Source organism: Canis lupus, chromosome 11 (assembly GCF_003254725.2).
Source record: "Canis lupus dingo isolate Sandy chromosome 11, ASM325472v2, whole genome shotgun sequence".
NCBI lineage: Eukaryota > Metazoa > Chordata > Mammalia > Carnivora > Canidae > Canis > Canis lupus.
The window spans coordinates 73522050-73534498 of NC_064253.1; the positions used below are offsets into that span (position 1 = coordinate 73522050).

Here is a 12449-nt window from a genome sequence, read left to right on the forward strand (position 1 = left end):
CCCGCATGTCTTAATACGCCTTGCTTTATCTTAGATGATCTCATGTCATCTGTAGAGTTTGGCTTCAACCAAATCCTGGAGTTTGGTCTTAAATCCTGCAACCTTTTCGATCCACTGATTACAGAGAAATATCTAAGCATGTGGAAGTGAGCAAAGCTTTTGTTGGGTACGGCTCTTTTTATTATTTGTTCTTTGTGCTGTATTATCAGGAATCATGGGTCAAATATAATCAGGAGCAATTTTAAAGCCACAGAAAGAATATGATTAAGAGGTGGTCCTTGTCCTTAAAGAATTCACAGCACAGTGGCTGAGACCAGACGGTGACGCACCGCTGTGCCTGTGAGCGGAGCGGGTCCCTCCGGGCTCTCCCTGTGAAAGGAGGGGGGCGAGCACTCCTACGCGGGGAAGAGGCCTGATGGAGGCGGCGGTCCTCTCACCGGCTTCTCCAGGCTAATAGAAGGGGAAGCAGTCCTGATGGGGAAAGGCCTAAGGTGTAGACAGCATCGTGCCACCCACGAGGCCCCGGGCGGAGCGCCACTGCACCTGGTCCTGCGCGGCCCCGACGTAGGGTAAGCGGGGCTGAGACAGGGGACAACTGCCGAGAGCTGCGCAGAAGCTCATGGAAGGCTCTGAGGACCACACTAAAGACTCTGTGCTCTCTCTTGATGGTCAGCGAAACCTTTTGTCCCGGGGCGTTATGGAGCCCTGTCTCCCTAAGGCCAGCGTAGACAAGACTGTGGAGGAGAGTCACACAGATGATGTCCAGGAGGCAAATGATCACTGTAAATTTCAGGAATCAATTTGCAGAATAAGCCAAAAATGCTGAACGTTTTACCATCTTCTTGGGTGTCATCCGCATTGGCGTTGGTGAGGAAGGTGAGTCCAGCCAAATAGAACACTTCTGCGTTGTTGCGGCCACCACCTGCCCCACAGCCCAGGTCGCTCGTCTCTAAGGCTTGAAATACCTGTCCGGAGGTAGTCAGCTAATTTAATCCTTCTTAAGAATTAACGAAAGGCAAAATGTCAGATGAATGAATCATTCCTCCGAAGGACTCAAGGTGCAAGTTGTCACATGGTTACAACAAATCAGGCCACTTGTTTGTCAAATGGTCAAAGACTAAGTTTCCCAACTCCATTATTTTAGTTTGTCCTTTTATATTTTATCAACATACACCCATTCAAAATTAAAACAAGAACTAAGTTTTAAGGTTTAGAGAGAAGATTCTTGGGAACGACTCATGCTGTTTTGTACGTAGGATGCGTATTGTGATCAGTGTAACAACGAATGATGAACCAGTGAATTACCAGACAAATCAATTTTTAAGTTGCTAAAAAAAAAAAAAAAAAAAAAAAAAAAGGAGCATAGACTCTTGTGTTTTGGAGAAGAGGGCTCAAGGTTGTAAATGGGTGAGAGCTTGTTTGGGGAAGCTTATTCCAGTTTTAATTTTGATCCCAAATGTTTTTTCTTTTTTTCTTTTCTGAATGTTTTTAACTGTATAGATTTTTTTCTTTCTTGTTCAAAGAAATTTAAGCTTAGAAAATAGTAGCAGGGCATCTGGGAGGTAAACAGGAATTCAGGGGAACTGAATAATTGTCATATTCTTTTGTGCCACAGATTTTAAAAAGAGTAAAAAAAAAAAAAAAAAAAAGAAAACAAGACCAAAAACCCTCCAGAGGCTGCCTATCCAGACTTCTTAGGCTGCCGCGATAAAGCCCCCTACTCTCTGATCTGAAAAAATCCTCCCAATCGGTGGCACTTTTGCCCCATGAATATAATTTGCCATCATGGTCATACGTTCTTGAAGTGCTTAACTCTACACTTGGAGAAACAGAAAAGGACGAATCTATGCTTCAGGGACCAACACGAGGATGGCCTACCTTCCTAAGAACCATTTTTGGGTATGTTACAGAAAAGCAGGCCTGGTCTTCCCCCAGTTCTTCCCCACAAGCTAGCCCTGGGCCATCCTTCCCGAGGCGCTGCACAGAGCCACCCCCTGCCCCCGCAACCAAGCCGTGCACTACTTAACTCTTTGCATGGGCTTCTTGGCTTGCCCCTGGACTCCGTATATAGCGCTGTCCACTGCTGAGAGAGCCACCCAGGAACTGGACTCAGTCACCATATTAAGAGACACACTTTGGCCTGGATAATACGAATTTGCACTCGGAGACAGATGAACCTGAAAGATCATTTGAAAAAGGGAAGGAAAGGTCAACTGCATGAGATAAAGCATCAAGTAGTTTCATCCAGAGTCGCCTGTAACAGAAGGAAATTGGATTGTGACTCATAATTTGTGGCTCACCTGGAGTTGGTTGCCACACTTTTCTTCGATATTTAACCAGACTGAGTCAGACACTAACTCTGCTGTCTGCTCTCCCGTGACGATGTAGTAGACCAGGAGGCGGGCTGAAGGAACCATGTCTGGGGTCACTGGAATGTTTACGCTTTGGTAAGATGAATCTGGAAGTTTCTCCGCTTTGCCAAAGTGAACAATTTTGCCCTTGGATAAAACCTGAAAATAAACAGCCGTGGCGGCCGTTAACAATAAAACCTTTGCTTCAGGATGGAGCTTGGAGCTGGAGTAGAAATTATGGTAGAGAAAAAGAAAGTCATAAGTTTGGGTCCACAACGAGTCGGGAGCTTTTACATTTACTGAATTCCTTTCTTTCTCACGAGGACCAGGACAGGGGTAGACCTTCACTGTGCAGACAGATAGAGGGACGGGGGCTCAGGAATCCACTACATGTCAGACTGATATTACCTCAAAATCACAAAACTAAGAAATCAGAGCGCTAGGATTTGACCCCATGTCTGCCTAAAGTCATCACACTGTCACTAAAATCTTTCATTTTATTGGCTAAAAAAAAAAAAAAAAAAAAAAAAAAAAAGATGAGTAAGTAAAATGTGTCTTATTTGGGAATTCAGTTTTAAAGCCAGAGATTAGGGACGCCTGGGTGGCTCAGAGGTTGAGCACCTATCTTCAGCCCAGAGCATGATCCTGGAGTCCTGGGATCGAGTCCCGCATTGGGCTTCCCGCGTGGAGCCTGCTTCTCCCTCTGCCTGTGTCTCTGCCTCTCTCTGTGTCTCTCATGAATAAATAAATAAATAAAATCTTTAAAAAAAATAAATAAAGCCAGATTTTAGGTTCTAAATTGGAGGCATGTGGTTTAAATAAAAAAAGGTCACAAAACACATGTGGGCCAAATGTCCTCAAAGATCCCTTAAATTGTCCTTGGAAAGCAGGGCTGCATACGTGGTTTTGGTACGTAGCCTCTACACAGGTCCCATAATTCTTCACCAGTCACTATGATCTGTGCTCCTCATTTATTTTTAAGTCTTTTTCTCAAAAATGTTGAAAAAGCCATCACCACCTGTTTGGCTGGCCGTCGGAATAACACATTTCCTCGACAATCGTCAGGAAGCCCTTAACACGGTCCCCACCTTCTGTCCTGGCTTCCATCCACAGGCTTGATGGGCCACCTTTGATTAAGGCCGGTGATGCAACAGGCTTGCTGCTAAAATACAGCATCAGAGTAGGTATCGGATGGACTCTTAAGAGCAGGACTAGGGCCCCCTTATGTCGCTGAAATGCGCATATTGGAAGAGGTCTGGGCCTGTGATCTCTGGCCACGAAGTAGAGCAGGGGACATGAGGACTTAACCAGGCTCTGGGGAGTACGCGGGCGCTCTTGTGTGAAAGGTGTATGGGACCAGGTGTCAGAGGTTCCGAGTTCAAATCGAAATCTTCCTCTTCCAAGCTGGGTGACCATGGCAAGCCTCTTAACCTCTGCTCCTCAGTTTCATCATCTAGGAAATGGTCACGAAAATCATGGGCCATCTCAAAGGTTTTTGAAAAACTGATTATCAAATTTGATAATGTTCTTGAAAGGGCTTTGTAAAAGCAAATTTTAAAGTTTTGTTCTGATGTTCTTTTTTTTTTTTTTTCTTCAATTTTACTTATTGATTCAGAGACACCAGCAGAGGGAGAAGCAGGCTCCCTGCGGGGAGCCCTATGTGGGACTCGATCTCGGGACCCGGGGTGACGGCCTGGGCCCCAGGCGGACGCTCCCCCGCTGAGCCCTGTTCTAACGTTCTAGAGCTCAAAAGTTCTAATGTCCCTCTGCTCCATTTTTCCAAGAAAGTGTTCCAGGCGGGGAATAGTTAGATGTAAATCTGTCATTACTCTACTTACCAAGTAATTATAGTTGGTTATGTTGTCAATATACGGACTTCTGGGGGTGACGATGATATTCAGATGCTCCCCCACTAGGAAGGGCTTATAGTTTTCTGTCCAGTCAATATAAAGGTAACTCTGGCTGAGGGATGAATAGGCTATTGCTTGGTAATCTTTGCTGGCCTGATTTTCTTCTGGAAGATCTGGGTCAGCAGTCTTGACCTGAGAAGGAAAATTTCAAAAGAGACATGTGGACCGTGATGAAATATTTCCTATGAAAAATACCTCTTAAATTTCTTCCCTGCCTTCTAAATTCCACACCAGCAAACGCTAAAGGGAAATGACTCCGGGACCCCGATGTTCGAGCAGCTGCGGAATCTAGTGGCCGCACAGCCCGTGGACAATAACCGGAATGATACGGGATTTCGAGCTCTGGCGGGGGAGTCTGGTGAGGTGGAGAGCGGGGCTCCCGGAACAAGGGCCCCCCCCGCCCCCCGCAGCGTCCCGCAGCCACCAGGCCCCCGCCCTGGGCTGCCGTCCCACTGGCTGAGCCTCCATCACGAGAGAGCCTGGAAGCCTCCCGTCGGCCCTAAGCGCGCCCACGTCCACGCAGGCCGCCTGCTGCAGCCCCCGTGGACTCCATCGACGACTCATCTTCTATTGGGGGCTGGGACCCTGAGCATTAGTCTCTGGGAGAGAAGCCTGTGAACTGAGCAAAGGGCAGCTGGGCAAAGAGGAGGCATCCACGTTTGACCCTTTTGTGTCCCTGAAAAAAGACAAAAAGTGGGGGCGAAGGAGGGACTATTCCTGCCACTGACTTCCACTGCTGCGCCTACTCGGAAGCTCCCAGATTCTAATATAGTCTTACTAACATAGGGGAGAATAATTCATTCCCAAATAGGAAGTGATTGCTGCACGCTCCTCGAGGGCCGTTCAGCGGGTTAGCACATTGCCTCCGGTTCCTCTGTTATTTTTCCTTTGGATGCAAAATAGTGGATCTGTTCTCTGGACCCGTGTTTGAAATCTGCTGCATCTGTTCTGCACACGAGCCAAAACACACAGTCCAAAGCACACATTGTCCTAGGAAATGCAACAGGAGAATTTAGCTCACGTTAAACTCCAGCACTGTTGCTCCAGATGGAAGATTAACCACAAACGAAGCTACTCCATCACTGGAACGGGTCACGCTTTTCTTTGACTCCAAGTCAGATACTTCTTGGTTCACGTTGACCGAGTGCGCACTCAGGGTCACCGGGACCTCTCCCACCAATTGGTCCAGCACATCCTTAACCTGCACCTGTTTGTCAGAACAGTCCAAATCCACCTCAGCAACCCCTCACTACTTTTTAAAAAGCAGAACAATTCTGAAACGATTTTCCTTCCTCCCCACAAGAGTAAATTATTCATGTCTACTTCAATAAAGGGAAGTATGTTCTTAGATTATAGAAAAGCTTGATTCTATTTATTTTTAAAATATTTTATTTATTTGAGAGAGACAGAGAGAGCGAGCGAGCGCACATGTGCAGGAGGAGGGGCAGAGGGAGAGGGAGAAGCAGGCTCCCCGCTGAGCAGGGCGGTGGCCGACCACGGCTCTATCCGGGGACGCTGGGATCATGACCTGAGCCAAAGGCAGACGCTTAACCTACTGCACCACCCAGGTGCCTCTGTTATTTTGTTTTTATATGTGATATAAAATATATAAGAGAGATTTTTAAATCATATATATATATTCAATATATTATGCTTATGGTATTTTATTACATATTATTATATATTATCTATAACATACCTTAAATTATCATATGTACTCTAAAATAATATATGTTATAATATGTTTATATGAAAGAAAGCTACAAGCTTGGCTAAAACTTGCTTTAGCTTGGCAAATCTTTTTCTCTTAAAAGCCAGTGACCACTTAAGCCACTCTCTTAAGACAGTGAGTATTAGATACATTTGAATTATACTAAAGTTGATTTCTTAAAGCAACACTTTTTTTTTTTTTAGATTTTATTTATTTATTCATGAGACACACACACACACACACACACAGAGGCAGAGACACAGGCGGAGGGAGAGGCAGGCTCCATGCAGGGAGCCCGACGTGGGACTCGATCTTGGGTCTCCAGGATCACGCCCTGGGCCAAAGGCAGGCGCCAAACCGCTGAGCCACCCGGGCTGCCCAAAGCAACACATTTTTAAAGAATAAAAAAATAGGGGTGCCTGGGCGGCTCAGCAGGTTCAGAGTCTGCCTTCGGCTCAGGTCGTGGTCCCGGGGTCCTGGGGTCGAGTCCCACATCGGGCTCCCTGCCCAGGGGGGGAGTCTGCTTCTCCCTCTCCCTCTGTCTCTCTGATCTCTTGCTCTAGCTCTCTCTCAAATAAATAAATAAATAAATAAATAAATAAATAATCTTTTAAAAAAAAGAATAAAAGAAACTACTGTGTTCTAGTTTTCTAAATTAGAGACAAGGAGCAACAGATTCCCTCTTAAACATATCATAGGTATTGCATATAATGAAATACATGACACTAAATAAAAGACAATTAGGAAGTCAAATGAACGTATTAACACTATATGGTCAGCATTTTAAAAAGGAAAAGTTGAGGGAGGAGAGAAAATATTAAAAGGGCAGGAGGAAGAAGAAAAAAAAAAAAGAGAGAGAGGCAAGAACCCAGAGCCAAAATGGAAAGGATGGAGAATAATAGAGAGAGGGCCCGAGACAGGGTCATAGGCAAGGACTGAGACACAGAGATGCAAACAGAGAAGGAGACAATGGTGGGAGAAAGGGGTTTTGTTTTCAAGGAATGATATTTAAGGTTTCTGGAGAACATGCCGCCAAATAATTTTCAATGTTAGCATTCTTTAAAGTACAGGCTTACCGGGTTTCATTTACATCTGACCTAATGCAGTGCTTTTCAAGGGGCCGCCTATCGCAGGCCAGCTCCCCAAACCCTGGCCCCTGCTGGGGGGCAGCTCCCCCCACCCCGGGCCCAGGCGGCCGCTGGCCCCTGCAGGGGGAGGTTTGCAGGCGCCTTCCCTCCGCGATCCCTCCTCCCGCAGGGTCCCTCCTGTTTGCCACCCTCATGCTTTCGGGACACAGAAGGCGACGCGAGCATATTTAGCCATTTTCCCTCTTTCGTCTACCTTGATAGAATATGGGATCCCGGGCTTCAGGAACAGAGGAGTGGCCACCAGATTCAGTTTGTAGGGAGACAGGATGTACTTGATGCCAGGAATTTCCGCCTCTTCAGAAAATCCACCTGAAGAAAGGACACGCGTCCCGCTGGGGTAGGCCGCGGGCCAGGCCCGGGTACCTGCGCTCCGTCCCACGTTCGCTGCTCATGGGAAGCGGGGGTCTGGCGGTGCAGAGGCGCTTAGCCCAGGAGATGCCGAAGCCTTCTGCCCCAGGCCCGCGTGCAGAGGCGTCCTCGAGGAAGGAGAGCTACCGGGTTGGACTGAGGAGGGAGGGGACGAAGGGACCCCGCTTTCTGTCTGGGGCCTGAGTTTCAGCGGAATGCATACGAGGGATTCCGGACACAAGGAAAGGACTGGACACTAAGTCTCCCGGGCTTCACCTGCGCAGTGCAGGGGAACGGAGAGGAATTGAGAAGACGGAGGAAGAGCGCCTGACGTAGAAGGGAGAGGCCGCTGGCAGGAGCCCATCCGCACCCGAGCCCCAGAATCCCCAAAGTCCTTTCCAGTGTTGGCTCCCTAGCACGCCTCTATGCACCCTGCGCCTCGGCCAACTGCGTGGACCACCTGGGATCCCAAAGACCAGGCCTTGCCCTCCGCCCTTGGCATGTCCCCTGTGTGGAGGGTGTCCCATTTCACCCCGTCTACCATCCCTGCCTCAAAACCCTGGCCGGTCCCTCAAGACCGAGCATCCCCAGGATACCGTATGTGGTTGCTCGGCCATCGCCTAGGAGCTCCCCTTCCTCCGGACCTCAGTAGTACTAAGTACTTGGCTCACTAGAGGGCAAAGAGAATTCCTGCTCATAACCAAACTCTGCCTGCCTGCCATGGCTGTTGCTAGCTTGCAGGCCACGTGAGTGCCGGGGTTGTACGTCATTCGTATCTGGAAGCCCGTATGCTTAGCAACACTCTGACTATCTCACAACTATAGCCTAAATGGAATTTTTTTGAAATAAATTGAGAAAAAGAATACAAGTAGAAAAGAAACATTAAAATAATGTCAAAAATAAAGGCCTGGGTAAAGAATATCATTCTCTAATATCTGTTGCTCATCTGGTATGTACGAGGTCCTCCGTAATGAATAATTACCGCAGTTCTTCACCCTAGCACCCGTGAAGGACAAATTTGACGAGGTGGAGGGGGCGGCATTAGGGATCATCTGGTCTAACTCTCATTTCTATAAACAAACAAAAGGACTAGTGTGGTGACATTAAGTAGTTCAAGGTGGTTTCGGGATTCAATATAAACCCAAAAACATAAAGAATATTAGTAACCAAGACACTAGAAGTAAGACAAGTCGACCTCATTTATAGTAATAATTAGTGACTGTTAAAAACAACTGGAGCTGAAAGGCACTAGGTAAGATTTGAAGGATGCTAAGAAAGTAGCAGGTAGGAGGAGGAGAGGGGAGGAGGACGGGGAGGAGGGGGGAGGGCGAGGGATAGGAAAAAGAATGAGAAGAGGAGTCGGGGGCGGGGGGGAGCTGACGCTTACACGGTTCTCCCTGCGTCACGTGTGCTGTTTAGCGCTTTGCAGACACTGACTCTCCGGCCGTCTGCGCAGCCCCGCGAGGTATGGGCTATTATGACTCACTTTGAAACACTGCCTCCCGTTTTAGAGAGATTCCTGAGTGTTACGGCTGAAACGGGCCTTGGGAGGTACTTAGCTCACCTCCATCATTGTACAGACGAGGAGACTAAGTGACAATACGGCCTCGTGCACGTGCGCGGTACTTTATCAGACGTTCTCACATATGTAATCTCATTAGATATTTATTCTCACCAGGTGAGAACACACTGGGTGCTAGATGTTCAAGGCAGGTATCAGGGTAGCAATCAGCCGGGCAGGTGCCGTGCCGTGTTCACACCTGGGGTCATAGAGACCAAGGACTAGCGTGCAGGGGAGCGCTACTCCACTACTAGTTTTTAAAGATATGAAAAGTCAAGTTTAACCAGGAAAGAAAATGAAAGACAAAAGACTTACAGAAATTACTAATGCTTTTAATACACTAAATTAAATATCATTCAAGAGAAAGTAGAGAACAGCTTACCTGTAGACTCTATGACTGTCACACCAATATAAAGGTACTTGTCGTTCAGATCTTCCAGACTGCTGTAGGACAGTTCTTTAATCGCCGTTTCGGAGTTAAAGGTGACTTGGGCAACTCCATTTATCAGCTTTTTAAAAGCAGGAAATGAGAGAGGTGTTTCAGGGAACTTAACAGAGAAAATGGACAAAATCTGCCTTTCCTAGCTCCTGACTGGCGGCGACTCTCAGGAATGGGAGGGTGAGTGAGCGTCTGCAGCTCAGGCCCGAGCGTCCTTCCTAACGTAGGGCCGTGGGCGCAGGGAAGGGCCAGCGGGCGGCCCAGCCGGGGTGTGGGCCCGGTTTCCCATCGTTGAGTCAACATCCAGCTTCTGGGCCCACTTTCCAGTTTCCTTTTGCCCCCGAGAGTTTATTGGGTTTTATGATATTTAATTTGTACCTCACTGCTTGCATATTGAAACGGTAATTTGAAAACGCACAGTGGGTAGAGGGGGATGAAGTTAAGTCATATTATGTGATTTGATCATTAACCACAACAGTAAAATGGATTTTTGCCTCATTCTTTCTTCCAAGATTGAGTGGCTTGAGGCCAGGGATTTTGTCTTCTTTGCCTTCAAATCTCAGCGTCGAACATAGACTCTTACAGTAAGAAGAGGTGTCTTCTGCTTTATACCCTGAATAAATAAAACTCTCTGGAGAAGCACAGGCTAAGTAACCGATGATACAAACCACACGAACGTGCAAGAGTGAGCGAGCGATGGGTGTCCCTTATCAGCTGAGGTGTCAGGGCAAGGGTGCGGCCCAAGGGGAGGGGAGCCGGGCTCTGCTCTGGGCTCCCGCGACCACAACCCTTCTCCAGGGACAGATAACTCCCCAGCGAATTCGATCACCACGAAAAGGTGTGGACACCTACTCCTTGCCAGGACCCAGGTTGGCTCGGGCCGTATAATGCGAGCAGCTCGGAGCCGCGGAGAGTATGGTGTAGACAACGACAGGGCAGGAGAGGAGCCGTCGCAGTAGGAAGGGTTTCCCGCTGTCCCCGCAGTGGACGGGTAGGACGGGGGACTCTTGCTGAGGCTGCTCCGTGCACCGTGGGACTCGGGCAGCATCCCGGCCTCCAGCCACAAACGCCCGGGGCGGCCACCCTCCCGCCTGCTGAGACACGGCAGGCGTCCCTGGACGTGGCTGGGCCCCGCAGGGAAGAGTCAGGCTGGGCACCGTGCTCCACCAGGGAGGCTCCAGGCCCCGGGTTCACAGGGCAGGGGGGCCGTCAGGGAAGGGGAGTCCACCCCGAGGCCGTCCCAAGGAATCAGCCAGAAGATGAAGAGGCAGAGGCCGTGGGGACAACGGGCGGGCGCGATCGCAAGTGGACGGGGCCGCTCTGCAAACACCCGGAGGCGCTAAGCTCCAGGAAGGTGCCCAGAGGCCAGGAGAGGGAGGGAGGCCGCGAGGGGGGCCGCAAGGGGGGCCTGAGGTCCTCCCTGACGTCAGGGTCCCCCTGAGGACCGGGACAGCCGGGACACGCTGGCTCTGACCGAGCAGCGACGGAACACCAGGCCTGGCGACGCCCCCCTTCGTGCAGGCTCCTCAGCCACGGGCGGCCGCGTCCTAGCGTCTTACCATTGTGTCTCGCATTGCTTTTTGCATCATCTCTTTTTGATCACTTTTTAAGTCGTCTCTTATTCCAAAAGAGATATACACTTCGGCCTCAGTGACAACCTTGTTATAAAAATATCTGCCAAACAATAATACCATAGAATTGCTTTGCTGACATGGTTACAATAACAACATCCAGACCCACGTAACAATTTGAAATTACATAAAGCGCTTGATAGACTTTCGAGTGCCTTCCATCCACTATTACATTTCATCCTCATAAAACTACAATAATAAAACCGAAGTGCGGATGTTTATTACTCTGCTCTAGAGGAAAACATGGACCTTGAGGAGATCAGAGGACGCAGGTCTGGGCCAGGACACGCTGCCTCCTCGGTGGTCCTGGTAGCCGTGGGGCTCAGCTCCCTATTGTCTTTTGTATCCTGAAAAGCAGCGTGCGGATCTCGTAACTACATTTTTAACATTCTAACCGCGTACTTCCTTTTCAGTCTGGAATTAAAGTGAGGCTGAAGGAAACTTGCTGCGTGCCAGTAACACTATAGCAAGAGCTAACCTTCGGCACCGCGGTCTGAACAAACATAGTGTCTCCATTAAGAGGTCAGTTTCTAGGGATCCCTGGGTGGCGCAGCGGTTTGGCGCCTGCCTTTGGCCCAGGGCGCGATCCTGGAGACCCAGGATCGAATCCCACGTCGGGCTCCCGGTGCATGGAGCCTGCTTCTCCCTCTGCCTGTGTCTCTGCCTCTCTCTCTCTCTCTCTGTGACTATCATAAATAAATAAAAAATTAAAAAAAAAAAAAAAGAGGTCAGTTTCTAGAATTCTCTGTCAAATGCGCCTTTATGTTGGTTCAGACTAAGTAACGCTCCATCTCAAGCATAAATGCCAACAAGAAAAGCAGCTCAGGGGCAGCCTGGGGGGCTCAGCAGATTGGCGCTGCCTGCAGCCCAGGGCCTGACCCTGGAGTCCCGGGATCGAGTCCCGCGTCGGGCTCCCTGCATGGAGCCTGCTTCTCCCTCTGCCTGTGTCTCTGCCTCTCACTCTCTCTGTGTCTCTCATGAATAAATAAATAAAATCTTAAAAAAAAAAAAAGTTCAGGGTAGTATCGAGGGCTTGAATTCTGAAACCAGCTGGGCCACACAACTTACTAGCCATGTGATCTTGGGCAAATTACTTACTGTTTATGTACCTCTGCTTTTTTTTTTTTTTTTTTTTTTGAAATACGGGGGCAGAAATATTATCTGCCTCACCAGACTTCCTATTAAGTGAGCTAATATATACAGAATACTTAGAAAAATGCCCGGCGCACACAGTTATATAAATTGGCTATGGTTGCTGATAACTACATTATATTGTCCTTTTTAAGCGACCTGAAGTTTTGGGGAGGCTGCTTGCAAAACCAGCTCTGCTTCTCCCCGACCCCACAGAGC

General features: G+C 48.5%; 1 protein-coding gene across 2 annotated transcripts in view; it reads right to left on the minus strand.

Annotated features, from left to right (window-relative positions):
• The window catches only part of C5 (complement C5), a 75096-nt gene that overhangs the window by 42688 nt on the left and 19959 nt on the right, over positions 1-12449 (minus strand). For both annotated transcript variants that reach the window (XM_025432488.3, XM_035696929.2), the window contains exons 8-15: positions 11028-11142; positions 9412-9538; positions 7314-7429; positions 5283-5468; positions 4190-4393; positions 2301-2510; positions 2028-2177; positions 836-965 (exon numbers count right to left, since the gene is read on the minus strand). In XM_025432488.3, the coding sequence (XP_025288273.3) occupies positions 836-965; positions 2028-2177; positions 2301-2510; positions 4190-4393; positions 5283-5468; positions 7314-7429; positions 9412-9538; positions 11028-11142 (1238 nt within the window). The remainder of the gene's footprint in view (positions 1-835; positions 966-2027; positions 2178-2300; positions 2511-4189; positions 4394-5282; positions 5469-7313; positions 7430-9411; positions 9539-11027; positions 11143-12449) is intronic.